The following is a 14902-nucleotide window of genomic DNA, read 5'->3' as shown; positions in this document are numbered from 1 at the left end:
ACACACACACACACACACACACACACACACACACACACACACACACACACACACACACACACACACACAGACACACACACACACACAAAGCCTGGCACTGTCCGCCACCTCGCAGAATCCAGGCTGGTGGGGAGGACTCGTCTCTACATGCTGAACGGTAGACAACAAACTAAGCCATGCATTCCTGCCCCAGTAGTCAAAAGCCCCTGAGGACAGATCCTTAAGCCAGCCAGGGAGAGAGGGAGGGAGGGAGAGAGAGGAAGAGAGAAAGAAAGAGAGACAGAGGGAGGGAGAAAGAAATAGGGAGAGAGATAGAATGAAATGGGAAGGAGAGAAAGAAAGAGAGGGAGAGAGAATGAAATGGAGTGAAGAGAAAGAGTGGGAGAGAGAGAAAAGAGAGAAAGAAAGAGAGGGAGGGAGGGAGAAAGGAATAGGGAGAGAGATAGAATGAAATGGGAAGGAGAGAAAGAAAGAGAGGGAGAGAGAGAATGAAATGGAGAGAAGAGAAAGAGTGGGAGAGAGAGAAAAGAGAGAAAGAAAGAGAGAGGGAGAGGGAGGGAGAAAGAAAGAAAGGGAGAGAGGGAATGAAATGGAGGGAAGAGCATGGTTGTGTGATTGAAGATACAGGTGTGATTGGAGGCAAACTGAAGTAGAGGCAAGACAGTTAAACGACAGGGACATGTAGAGCCCTTAAAAATCCATCCATCCATCAACAATCTAGGTCAATAAATCCCTCTGGCTTGGGCAAGTTTGCTCTCCAATCCACACACCTACCCACACACTTTGGAAAAGTTTTACACTCTGACTGAGATGTTCTCGTGCTCATACAATAGTAGTACATTTGGTTTAAACTTTTTTTGTGAATATTGATCACTCACAAATTCACTCAATATTCACAAAATAGTGAAAACAGTGATTTGGCCTATGCTGGCTGGCTATGATGAGGATTCTGAGTGCAGTTTGGAGGCTTAGAGAGAGAGTTTTCACTCAGCACATATCTCTCAGGCCTAAAATCCTCCTAGCACCCCCTGTGAGGAGGTATGCATAATTCACAGCTAAGCAAGAACTCCACATCAGGCTTCATACATTCACTATGTTTCACAATGTCTTCTTTGGCAGTGCCATAAAGATGTGCTGTGTGTGTGTGTGTGTGTGTGTGCGTGTGTGTGTGTGTGTGTGTGTACGTGGGGATGGTTGGGGGGGAGGAGGAACATTTTAATGACTGCATGGGCATTAATGTCACAGTTTAACCACTCCATAACACACACACACACACACACACACACACACACACACACACACACACACACACACACACACACACACACACACACACACACACACACACACACACACACACACACACACACAGTTAGAGTTATATGTTCTCATGTTAATAACATTTTGCCTGTGGTCATCAATACAGCACAGCAATAATCATCATCAGTGCATTACAAATCCTGAGGTTTTCTTCTGTGTTTTCACCAGAGGCCTGATGATGCTTCGTCTGATGCGTGCCCAGAAGAGCCAACCAAAGCGAGACCAGGGACCAGGGACCAGGGAGAGAGACCAAGATCCCACCGCTTGGAAATGACTCATCACCTCTACACTCACATGATATTCCACTCCAGCTCTCGCATCAAATGTTCCATTGCCTTTGACGGTTTGCTTCCCAAAGACGCGGCGCTCAACAAGAATTCCAATGGTGTTGGCACAAAGGGGTCTTTTGTGTGCCGATAATCCCAGCGGTGTACTGGGGAAGGGGCCGGACGCCCCAAACCCAATGCTTAGAGACCTGCTGACCACATGGCCGTGGTGCTTTGCATCACACGGAAAGCCCCGTGACATCCCCAAAACATCTGGGACAGACTGACTGAAGCAGAGACAGAGAGTCAAATAAACCTGGGTCCTTTCATGCCTTTGGCTAAAGGCTTAAGGTCAGTGAATGGCAAATATGTCCCAATAGGAAGCGGTTCAATGAGAAACAAACCAAACTGCTCAGTGTTTCCCTGTGAGTGGGCCTATAAGGCATCAGAACACATTTCCTATTGTTCTTCAGTGCCACCTAGTGGAAACTTTTCGACTGTCAGTTGACACTTTCCGGGTAACTTAAAACTCAGGTTGTCATGACAACATGTCAATTGAAAAGTCTAATCGCGTGTATGCCTGTGGTAGATCCATCCCAATCTGCAATACATGACCCTTTCATTTTGCTCTAGTTTGCACCAAACATTTTTACCTCATGTTTTGTGTTTAAGTAGGTCTCTACCTATCTTTAAATAAAACAATTCCTTCTTATGCCTCAGCAGGTCTATACCTACCTTTCAGGTAAACAATTGGCATCAAGTGCAGCACAGTCTAAAGTTTATTCCATTCCCAATTCCACCCAAACAATACAGGTGATTTGATCACTTCCTTTGACAGCTAAGTAGATCATAAGTAAGGATGGAGAGGGTCCAACTCAACCAGGACAATGTCCTGCACGCCATCTTACTATCCAGACTGAGAGGGAACATGTGCATCTACAGGGAGAACACCATAGAATCACTAACATGACACCAACCAGGTCAGAGGTCCAGAAAGGACCAGAACTATTTCTATCAGGCTTGTCCATTTCCCCTAACAGCGGAAGACTCTGCCAAACCTTTTGGCTGGCGTAGCCTACCATCTCAGGCTTGTGTTGATTCCAAGCTCCAGACATTACAGCTAGTGCCAGGCTACGTCTGTGTTGTGGCTGCTCTGAAGATAAGACACTGACTCCCCAGTGGAGGGGAGTACAAACAAATACTTGGCACCACACTGTGGACTGTTGACAAGAGTAAGAACTAACTTTTAACAGAGCTACCAAAACTCTGGATTGCATTTGACTACATAATTTTTCCTGGATAATAATACTCTGCCTCTCTGCCATTAACAGCAAAGTATAACGATTGATAGGCTACTTGGCAGATTTTATTGCAATGCTTTACAGAAGTAGGCCTACAACAGCATAGCAAGATGTTTTGCCTCTGGAAGACATTCCAGATGCAACACTAATTATCCATTACACATTACACATTACACATAAAGAATATTTCAGATAACAAATTCTAATGAGGTGGTTTATTCCTATTGGAAATTGTGACTTGATTCAGAATACAGAAAAATACAGGAAATGTACCTTACCTGCTAGTGATTCCCTGTGGCATAGGAATTAAACTGCTGAAATGGGCAACTGTCTGGCCTTCTAGACGAGAGTCTTTTAAAAAATTCCACACAGACAACTGTAAGGAAAGGCCGAGAGATGCGGCAGGTGGTTATCCACGCTTTGTGGCTCTTGCACTGACCGCCCCACAGGAGGACGAGCTGTCATGTTGTCAGAGGGGACCGCGACGATGTGCGACGTGCTCTACGCCTGCGGGAGAGCGACACACACACACACACACTCCATGATCATCTGATGTGACTCTCACTCCTTCCCTCGCACTCGTACCGCTTTCCTGTGCTGGAGACCCCTCCTAGCAGGACACAAAGAAGGCATTATTCGGACTCAAGAACTCCTTGCTTGTTCAGAGCCCATGTGGACTTGTGCTGCTGGGCCGGGACTCACGCTGGCAGCCTAGTGAGCAGTTAGAGAAGTAAAAAAGCAAGAGGTCTAAAAATGGAAGACAGTGAAAAACACAGTGAATTTCTGTCTGAGTTTCTGTCTGAGTCCTTAAAAGGGGTTTCTGGGCGGCTGCCTCCTGAAAGGTTTTGCAGATGGACGTTTGTTGCCAAAATCTACCTCTGCCACCTCAGTCAGACGCATAGCTTTCTTTAACACACAACTTGATTTCCATCCAGAGAAAGGGGTTGGGGTTGGGGGGGCTGGGAAAGAACCTGTAATCTTACGTTTTCCAAACATAGTGACAGTACACACAGTGCTGACTGTGTGTGGAACATTGTGCTGTCCCCATTAAAGCTTGCTTTGTACCCACGACAATAAAACATTTGCTTTGATTTTCCATATTTCATTCATTCTTTCAAACATCTAAAATCAAACATCTGTGCTAGTTTTTCCCCCAAGGCTTAGAACAGACAGGGCTAATGCTTCCCTCAGAAACAACTGACCCAGCAGACCATTGCAGACCAAAGATGCATAATCTAAGAAAGTCTCCTGACAATAGATTAGTCAAATCAACAGCTGCAAAACCACAGGAATGGATGTATGAATAACGACAGCTGACAGCCGACAGCCCATAATAACCCACCAGAACATGTGAAAGTGAAGAGAAAACAGTGTCGCTGGGAATGTGGGGAATTTTGTTTGTTTGAACTTTTGATATGTCACTCAGCCATGGGACCGTGCGGTACAGTGCAGAGAGGAATGCGAAGACTACAGCCTGTCATTACCGCTGCTCACAGGCTCATGTTGCGCTGGGCTTTAAACCACACATTAAAGTTTAATTACCATCGCTCCACAGCGGCTACCAGAGGAGTCCACTGGCCTCACCCACAGTGGGAGGGGAGGAAGTGGACGGCCCCAACACTGGGTGTAGTGTGTGTGTGTGTGTGTGTGTGCAACACTGAGGCCCATAGCTTGCTGAATGAATAATTGAAATACTGTTCAACTTAAAACCTCTCCGAGACATGTACACACACACACACACACACTCTCTCTCTCTCTATCTCTCTCTCTCTCTCTCTCTCTCTCTCTCTCTCTCTCTCTCTCTCTCTCTCTCTCTCTCTCTCTCTCTCTCTCTCTCTCTCTCTCTCTCTCTCTCTCTCTCTCTCTCTCTCTCTCACAAACACACACACACACATACACACACACAGTTGTAAAAAGTGTTTAAGATGACCCCCTCCTAAGGGTTCTATGATTAAGAAGTGTTCATACCAGAAAGTGCCCATTGGCATTGCCGAGGTCGTTAAATTGGGTGGTTTTTATGTCAACAAGGTAAGTTTAACTTGTCCAACTGCCATTTACTCTGTGTCCTTTTATTTGTTAAAAGAGAGTTGCATATAATCTTAGAGCAAGCAAACATGTGAATCAATCATATTGTCTGTTCATCTCTTAGAAATAAACTTAGTTAAACGTAGTACTGACACCTTATAAGGCTAAATATACTGCTTACATTTTTACTGCAAACTGTGGGCATGCTGGTTAAATCTAATTACAAAGATCCTTTCAATTATGCTCAATTTGCTCAAGTATTTTTATATCTGCAAGGTTAAACCTGCAAGAGTGCAATTAAAACTCACCTTTTATATCAAAGTGTGGGCTGATGCTGGGCTGGTTTTAGTCCTGTGGTCTAACGGTCACTGTGCTGGTTTGGTTTGTAGTGCTATGAACCCTCAGTGGTCACTGCACGCCTGATGCCTGTCACGCCTCTGGTCATGGTCTGTTGGCACCAGTGAAGGCCTACCCCGTAGTTGCCACTCCTCTGTTGTACTAATGTTTATAAACCAACAAATTTCCATCATTACAAACAGGATGCCCCTCCTATATGCTATCTCTGTTCTATCACTGAAAACACTTCAATGTCCTTGCAACTAATTTGTTTCTACACTAACAAACTCAGCTGAAGAATTTGGGCTGGCAGGAGAGTTCAGTTTAACTCACTGGTCTGGAGACTTCATAGTTGTGATCGTAAATATTGCTTGAGACAATGCTCTAGTGCCCCCTTATGGTTCTCAATGGTAATAATGTGACAGCTCCGGCAAAATGATTCACTGAAACATTCTGAGGAATTTCAAACATTTTGAAGGATTAATGAGCCGAGATATTATATTACCACGGAAATGTATTAAAACATCATTCTTTAACAAATGTTTTTTATCTTATTCTTTCCTCTAAAGCAGTGTTTCTCAAACTTTTTCAGACCCAGGACCACTTAACCAATAAAAAAAACCCTCAGACCACCTAGCTAAAAAAAAGAGTACCACCTACTTCAACAGTATTACACAATAGGCCGAACCACCTTGCTTATTGTCTTTGCACCCTGCTTATTGTGTCAGAGAATTCATATGATTTAAACTGGCGTAGCTTGCAGTGTTGTAGAACTGTTTGGATTTACATACAAGTTGGTTCAATATTGCAAACAACTCATCTATATTTTATACCTTACCACATCTGCTCGTGGACCACTTAGGATAGCTTGCGGACCACCAGTGGTCCCCGGACCACACTTTGAGAAACACTGCTCTAAAGGATGTCTTGTTTAGTTTACTCTAACATCAGTGAACGGTAATGCTCATACTATTCCAAATGTTTCTGTCTTTTATTAAATGCTGTTGCAATGTAAAATAGCCCACACATTTCAGTAACTGATCTAGCCTCCTCTAGGCTACCTAAGTCATAATGGCAAGATTTGAAGCCTACCTTTTCAGCGAGTCCTGTGGCAGAGTCCTGGTACCAGAGCTTGATCTGCTGCGTTACCTTCAGAAGACTTAGTCGGCAGTGGACTGGACTGTCTTTGGGCTACGACCCAAACATGGTTTGGTTTTGTGGCACTCCCTCTCTTTGCTTACCATGGTATGGTGGAGACTTGTGTCCACCCTCCTGACGATGAGGGCCCTCAGTATTTTGCTATGGCTAGGTTCTGCTAATTCTGTATGCTGGATAAAGTTTCAATATGGAGTCTCTGAAAACAAATTTTCTTCACATTAGCCTACATCTGCCCTTGAAGAGTTTATCGGCAAAAATGGTTATTCCAAGCTACAATGAATGTTATTTCCAAGGCCAAATCTAAGACTGTAGAAGTGTCAAGGTTGGGTCAAGCATTTCACTCTGCATGTCTACAGTGTAGAAAGAGAACTGAGATGAACTTCATGTCACTTTATGGACAATATAAAGATCTGGTTCTATAAAGACCCTTTCTTACTAATCTACAAGTATCAGAAATAAAATTATATATGAAATTGCTTTTGCCAAACTCAAAAAGTGAATTCACCCTCAAACAAAACCTACATTTCTATAACGCTTCCCCAAATCTAACAAGGTAATGCCAAGAAAACCCTTAAAAAAGGTCTGTTTGAACTTTTGTGTGTTGTATTGTTTGTCCGGTCACGCAAAAGGACATTCCTCATATTCCCTCAGAATGCGTGCAATTTCCTGCCTCTCAGTCTGTCACGGCCCTTAAGACTTGCAGCAAAACAAATGTTGATTTCACTTTGAACCGTCTGATGCCATGTGGAGATGCTTTTGTGTTTTTTTTCTGTCTATGTTCAAGATGCTGATTTTTCTTTGATCTCAAATCCATAGGATGACCTTGTGATGCTTTTTGAAGGTGCTGAGAGTGGGAAGGTTGAGAAGAGGCCAATTTCAGGTGAAATCACTGAAAACAGCACGGGGGATTGCTTCATTAAGTAAATGGTATGTTAGTTTAAAACATTGCTTTTATCTACAGTTGAGTTTTGTCTTACCATGGACTCTGTCTAAGTAAATTGTAAAATATAAACCAGGATCCACATACACGCTCCAGTTTATTAAATTAAACTGTACTATAATGATCTATGCTCTGCCAAGTAGTGACAATTATACTCTACATTTTGAGTAACACAATATTCTGCTATCTTGGTGTACCAACAAGCAAATTAAAACAAGGTACACGCTCAACAGAAATCAGTTAACAATTGCTTTTATTAAAGTTTATATTATATGAATTTGTAGACTGGAATGTCATTACTCCAACATTTGATAATAAAGTTCCATGATTTTACATGTACAGGTACAAAAAGATACTCTTGTAGCAGAAATGTGAGGCTACATAAAGTAGTTCACAAATACCGTTAACAAAGACAATTCAAGAACTACAGGAACTGAAGCATTGTTATAAATGACCTACATGTCCCTTGGATGTTATGATCTTAAGTAACAAAAAAAGTGCATTCAGTAAAAAAAAGAAGGCATTTGTTGAGCTGTTCTCTACAAACACCTGTTCTCATCCTTTCTAGGGATATACTGTACACACACAAAAAACAACAGGAAGCACTTTGCTTCAGCCAAAACCGCAAGAGTGAGGGAACCCGGACATATATTAATAGTCCACAGAAACCAGAACTGACTTAAAATTGAGTAAATAGTTAATATGGAATAAAGTAAAGCCAAGCACTTAAAACGACTAAAATGTCAGCATTAAATAACATATACTGGCACATATCAATCTATGCGCCTTCAAAAAAAAAATCAATGGGGAATTTACCGTATGTGCCGTTCATAGCCATTTCCCCAATATAGGCAGCTGATATGGAGCTGATACTTCCTCTAACTCAATAGGAGTTCAGTAATGTTGATGCTCTGGGAAATGTAATGATACATAAAAACAAGATGCCATCTAAGCACAACCATGTGTGAATAATCACAACAGAAAGGGCATTTGGGGGATGAGGACATTTCAAGCCTTTTGGACAGACCTGCTGAGTTCAGTTTTAAGAGCACTGTGGGTGTTGTTCAACCACTCAGGCTGAATCCTTGGCAATCTGGTGCTGTACGTCAATATTTGGTTTATTTTAACTTTTAATACTTTAAACGTATATTTTCTTCTTCTCGGTCAACTGTATTATGTACACATCAATACCGTCACAAAATAAATTCTATTCTGAAGGGAAAATCCAATTGATGGGTTCATAACCCATAAAAATATAAATGATTTTAGTATCACTTTTTTTGTTACAATATTTCATATTTGTCCGCCACAAATGATGTTTCTGTGGAGAATTTCACTTGGCTATCTCCATCGACAGCGGTGACATTGAGAACCTAGAAGGAGATAAAAAATAAAAATGATAAAACTGTAAGGCCAACAAAAGGCTAATGTCTTAAAATGGAGATCTGTATGTTAAAGACTGTTATAGTTACAGTTACAGTATTTTGCAGACGCTTTTGTCTAAGTGGTTGTGTTTTGTCCAAGTGTATGTGTCATGTCAACTGTGTGCTGATGACGTGAAAAACTTGCCTGTATATCACAGAAGTTGTTTGTGGAGACGAAAGATACACTGATTGGAAAGAAGTCGCTGGTTTGGCCGGCAATGCTGAACTCCATGCTGCCAGTCTTGTTATCGGCGTCGATGACTGGGAAAGACCACACCAGAATGTTCCGTCTGCTGTCATGGCGATACTCGCCGTCCACATCTCCAATCACAGGTGCTCCCACGCCCGACCTGAACCAAAGGACAACCCATCAGAACATGGACACTCAAAGAGAACCAGCAGCACATCCATGTCTAAATGTGCGGTGAAAAAAGTAGCCAATTCCTATCACTCCTGCCATGAACCTGCGTGTTCCGCTCAGTGCTGCATGCACCCAGATCACCACCGGCAGTGCCCCTAATCATCCAGCAGGAGGCAGCGGATATTGTAATTGAATTGGTCTGTCAGACTTGATGATTTCTTATTTGTAACTGACCAAATATAAGAGCTTGTTAATTAAGCCAAACAAAGTTTAGCAACATTAATTTACTCATTTATTTATGCAATTAAATTACTCAGCCCAAGGATACACTTCACCTCCTTACAGCAATCAATCTATTGTCACAATAATTCATTCTAAATAAAGTTTTTAAATAAAAATTGGCTTAAGGGCCAAAACATCTGAGCTTAAAATGCTATTTCATAAACCCAGTGGACTCACGGCAGGGGAATCGCTATGGCAACGTCTTTGAGTTCCAGATTCTCCTCGTGCAGTTCGTACTCGATGTTGACATCACACCCAGTGGAGCTCTCTGAGGGCCAGCAGTTTACTACCAGACAAGAACAATACAAGCAGAGGGTTACCAGGGAGCAGTACACAACAGCAATGAAAGTGGACCACAGACGTCAGAAATCAATCAAACATACTTGTGAGAGGAATGAGGGCCTCGTCAGTGGTTTGGACTCTCCATTTCAGAACCCCTACATCATTGTTTAGAGGGAAAGACTTCTCTGCATTCTTCAGTCCAATCACACACTCAGAGGAGAAGAGCTTCTTGTCCACGTTGGGGTGAGTCTGACACAGAGAGGTGAACGGCCTTACATCAGAATCAGCAGCAGCACAATCTATTCATACAGTTGTGACTGACTACTCTTGCAGAACAATCAAGTACACCTGACATTTACATGGATTTCTTAGCTACCAATCATGATCAGATAGCAGCCGTCCATATTCACCTTATTCACACGGCAGCCACTGTGCACCAAAACAAGGCTATCGGCTCCCACACACAGCTGCGTTCCGTCAACGCATGCCAGTGGGTGTTCCCGACGGTAGCTATGCAAATGACTTGAAGTAAAACCGTAATGTGATTTGTTAGTGCCGTCCGTAGATTGGCTTGATTGGCCGGTGCCGTCTGTCAGTGCAGCAACAGCTGAACTCCTCAACGCGAGCGGCGGGAGAAACGCTACGCGACAGACCCACAATTCAGTTCGGCAACGGATCACGTGAGCCCATTTAAAGTGAATGGGATGCGTCTCCAGCAACGCGATGCACGCAGCTGTGTTAGGGAGCCGTATGGGTACACTCACTATATCATACTTGTTCTTCCCCCCTACTGGCGAATGCATAGAACACAACAATCCTCTAGTTTGTGTACCCCATAGCCTCGTTTTGGTTTACAATTGCCACCGTGTGAATAAGGCCAATGGGGGAGGAAAACGCTCCTTTCTGCAAGCTCTGCCTGATAAGGTTATCTTCCTACCTGTAGCTGAGCTCTGCTTGATAAGGTTATCTTCCTACCTGTAGCTGAGCTCTGCTTGATAAGGTTATCTTCCTACCTGTAGCTGAGCTCTGCTTGATAAGGTTATCTTCCTACCTGTAGCTGAGCTCTGCTTGATAATAAGGTTATCTTCCTACCTGTAGCTGAGCTCCTTTTTTGTCATTGTTGGCGAGGTGCAGACGAACGCGGCTGTTCTTGTCGTCGCTGATTCGGAGCGTGATGATGCCAGTGACCTCCATGTTCTGCAAGCCCCCGTCGCGGCCGCAGGCCAGAGACACCTTCTCTTCCACCCTCAAATGAACACTGTCAAGGAAGGGAGCACTTCAGCGGGCAGATTCTTTGATGCATAAATTGAAGTGTCCGCATTGACTTAAATGAACACTCATTTTTGTATACATATCCACTATTGACACAGAAGTGTATTAACATCCCATAGTGCCATTGTTTCCTCCAGATGTGCTCCAGGTGTGCATGAGACACTTGAGGAAGGGTGTGCAGTACTGTACCTCTCGGTGTTGATTGGTGGTGGTAGGGCTTTGCTGGTGTCTGACTGCTTCTTTCCTGTAACAGGCATGATGATGTTCTCCCCTTCAGACTTCAGTTTGTCCACAAAGTTCTCCACCTCCTTCCCGCGGGAGCCCAGCTTCAGGGCCTTGTTTGGACCACTCGCTCTGTCATGACACAACCAAAAAATAAATCCACCTCATTTCAGTGTCATACCATGGAGATCTTACTTATGTCAAGTTGAAGTTTATTGCCTTGGTGTGCTCACAGTGCAGCATGACTCATCACAATACAATACAACACATAATACATAAACAAACAGTTGTAACTGTAGTAAAATATAAAAAGTATATTGAAGTGCACTTCCTTACGGTTAGATAAAGTCCATCAATACTCTCCAACAAGTGAGCTCATGTTCATAAGTAACTTTATAGATGTGGAATCTCTCAAACAGACCTTGCCAGATCACAGTACTTTAAGCCATGAATACAATAATTTAAAAGAAATTACTTACAGAAGACAAAAGCTGTCTGCTAAATACTATAACAATACAAATAACAGATGAACTAAATCAAAATAAATAAATAAAGCACAGAGCAGATTTTGCGATACCTGGCGGGAGCAGGAGCCATCCTGGGCTTCTCCGGTTCAAACGTGTCTTTGATGAGGCCAGCTGAGGAGGCTATGCTGGCCCCGCCAAAGCCCCCATAGGATGGGGCCTTCCTCCCACTGCGCTCGGCGTCCCTCCGGACCTGCTGCAGCTCTTTGGCCTTCCTCCTCATCTCCGCCTTGGCCTCCCTCTCCTGGGTCTGTGCTCACAGGACACACACACAGGATTTAATACTGGAGCAGACTGACAGCCCAGAGTTAAGCAACTGGTAGTAGCAACAGGTATGTCAGAAACACACATTTTTAACAGATTAGCTATAGGGCAAAACATAAAACAAATACTTATTTTCCTTTTGTTTGTGTCTGCCCAAAATGATATCTATTTCAGGGCTGCAACTAACAATTATATAGAAGTTGTTTGAAATGTCATAAAACTGTTGTAATGTTATCAGTGTTTCATTATGCCTTCAAATGCCTTGCTTTGTCCACACGCAAGTTGAAGTCAAGGCAATTAGAGAATTTTTAGGTATTTTCCAAAAAAAGTGACAAAATCGCTGAACCCATTAACAAAACAGTTGCCGATTACTTCAATAATTGACAACTAATCGATTACACGTTGCAGCCCAAATTTGCATGAACTTGAAATTCAAAAGCAGACACTCTATATTAGAAAGAAACATATTCTATTATACAGGCACAATTTTTGTATAATTATAATGTACCATCATTTCCTAAAGAAAATAAAGCACTCTAAAATATTGCTTTCACAGGCCACACACTGCAAAACTGACCTCTCTGACAGCGCGGAACACCCTCTCCTCATGGGAGTCCATCTCTGTGAAGGTGCGGATCTGGGTGAGGTTGACATTTTCTCTGTAGCCCAGGGCCACGATCTCATCAAAGGCGAACAAGAGCTCAAAGCAGTGGTCCGAGATCTCCCCCTCGTCCATCGTGCGGCAGTACTCAGGGATCTGACAGGCAGTTTGATAGTGAAATGTCAACAAACCTGCAGTACATACACTAACTCAGAAGTTCTCAACTTATTTGGGTCTAAGACACACCAAAAGTCAAACCAAAATGCCAAGACACATATGGTTACTGATTATGAAGTATGTCACACACATACTGTATAAGTTCATTCTTATGCTCATATTTTTTCTAGAGTGTTCATTAACTGGGACCATAGATAGGCATATGCTCACATGATGTTGACTGAGCTGATTAATAGATTGCCTATTAGGCTGCTTTATAACAACCACTTTATAACTATGAGCCTGTATAAAATGTTCCTCAAATTTCCACGGTACACCTCACGGCACACTGGTTGAGAACCACTGCACTAACTCACAATGACCCCACACACACACACACACACACACACACACACACACACACACACACACACACAACGACATACCACGCGTGAGAAGAGCCGCAAGGTCTCCAAGTCCTCTAAGATGTTGCTGTTCTTGGTGGTGAGGAGGACCATGTACAACCTCTCCAGGGGCTGGTAGACGTAGCGAATGCTGTCAGTCTCCACAAACGTGTGCTGCTTGCCCACGTTCATCAGCTTTGGAAAGGCCGCCAGGAGGCACTCGATACGTGTCCTCGTCATCTCCACAAACTGCCGGGACAAGAGGGGCTTCCCTGACTTGGTACACACTGCGGCCGCCAAAAGCACCTAGAAACAAAAGGGGAGGACTCAGTCTGAACTACAATGTTGCCACTCATTGACCTGTATACAGAGTTTTCATTTCTACATTCAAATGGCCTCTTAGGCAGTGTGTATTATGCTGATTTCTGAAGACTTTTAAGCTGAATTGATTTTTTTTAATCAAATATTTAGGGCAGGGATCCTTACAAATTACAGTGATTTAAGATGGGTATGAATAAAGATGTACAGTTATTTCAGAACATCACAAACAGAGCTTTCCACAGTGCTCTTTCCATGACTAGAGTGCTGGCTGAAGAATTTCAAGAACAATGTATTGCATTATTACATTTGTCAGTTGTGCATGGCCTTACACTGTCTGTACTTTATACATTACCAATAATGTGTGTAACTATTACTGCGTCTGATGTAAAAGATTACTAGCTAATTTATATTATTACACCACCACATTGTAAAAAACTATATTATTACACCACCACATTGTAAAAGACCATAAGCTCCCTGCAGACAAGCTAACGTAACTGCAGATCGAACACGAAATAAGACCTTTGATTCGATATGCTACTGAGACGGCTAGCGTTAGCTTATCCTATTTCAACAGAGAAGTGGGCTATTCATAAACTCTACAAGTTTTAATATGTATGTAATGGCCTACTATGTGCTGAACTATGGCCAAAACGACCACTATAATCACATACAAACAACTCCCAAACAACACACTCAATATAAAACTAGTCAAAACACAACTTAGTTCAAACTCTTGTCTGAATGGAATGACAGCAGCTAACTTATCGTTAGCTTACAGAGGGATTGGGATACCAAGAATCGTTACAAACAGTTAGCAAAAATAGCTAGCAATATCGCCTGGTGGTTAACGTGATAGTGTAGTTCAAAATCCAGTAGGTCAATTATTGCAAGCTGCCCAACTCACTCAAAACTATTACCTGTCTGAGAAGAGACTCGTTAGCGAATGTTAGTTAAACAAGCTACAAGCTGCTAACGTTACGGCTAGCTACCTTGGCCTTATCTCTTACCATTTTGAGTTTCCTGTGATATTTCCTGGTATAATCTCTGACCGCGACTGTCCTATCTTTTACACGTTTATCAAGAAGTTAATTTGGATGCTGTCGCTGTTGATGTGGTCATCTGTCAAGGCTAGCTAGAGTTGAGATAACTTGGCAATATGGCAGAAGTACATAGCCACGTCTCCGGTGGTGACTGAAGTGGTGACGAATGAATCTTGGCTACTAATGTTACTGAGTCAGTGGCAGCTACAACTTTCTCTGACCATCACACAACCAGTCAGCCTGTGCCCATCCCCTCAACGTTGTGTTGGCTATCAATAATGTTCCTGAAGCATTCATTCATCGAACACTTCGATAAATATCGATCAACTGTTCCAAAATGCAAACGACTTCTATACTTTTGTTTGCGCATTGGTTCGGAGACAGGGTATTTTTATTGTAC

At 42.8% G+C, this 14902-nt stretch overlaps 1 protein-coding gene across 1 annotated transcript; it reads right to left on the bottom strand.

Annotated features, from left to right (window-relative positions):
- Positions 1 to 7582: 7582 nt before the first annotated feature.
- Positions 7583 to 14682, bottom strand: arcn1b (archain 1b). Its single transcript, XM_076290988.1, has 10 exons — positions 14470 to 14682; positions 13181 to 13444; positions 12555 to 12734; positions 11767 to 11963; positions 11157 to 11321; positions 10788 to 10953; positions 9797 to 9944; positions 9591 to 9699; positions 8916 to 9120; positions 7583 to 8719 (listed from the first exon to the last, which is right to left on the bottom strand). The coding sequence occupies exons 1-10, from the start codon at positions 14470 to 14472 to the stop codon at positions 8630 to 8632; spliced, it is 1527 nt and encodes a 508-aa protein (XP_076147103.1). The 5' UTR covers positions 14473 to 14682; the 3' UTR covers positions 7583 to 8629.
- Between the last annotated feature and the right edge of the window lie 220 nt (positions 14683 to 14902).

Source organism: Alosa pseudoharengus, unplaced genomic scaffold, assembly GCF_046254945.1.
Source record: "Alosa pseudoharengus isolate Yale_2024_CS ecotype anadromous, Long Island Sound unplaced genomic scaffold, YU_APseudo_1.1 YU_APseudo_1.1_scf_18, whole genome shotgun sequence".
In the NCBI taxonomy this organism is placed as follows: Eukaryota; Metazoa; Chordata; class Actinopteri; order Clupeiformes; family Clupeidae; genus Alosa; species Alosa pseudoharengus.
This window is presented reverse-complemented; position numbering and strand designations above follow the sequence as displayed.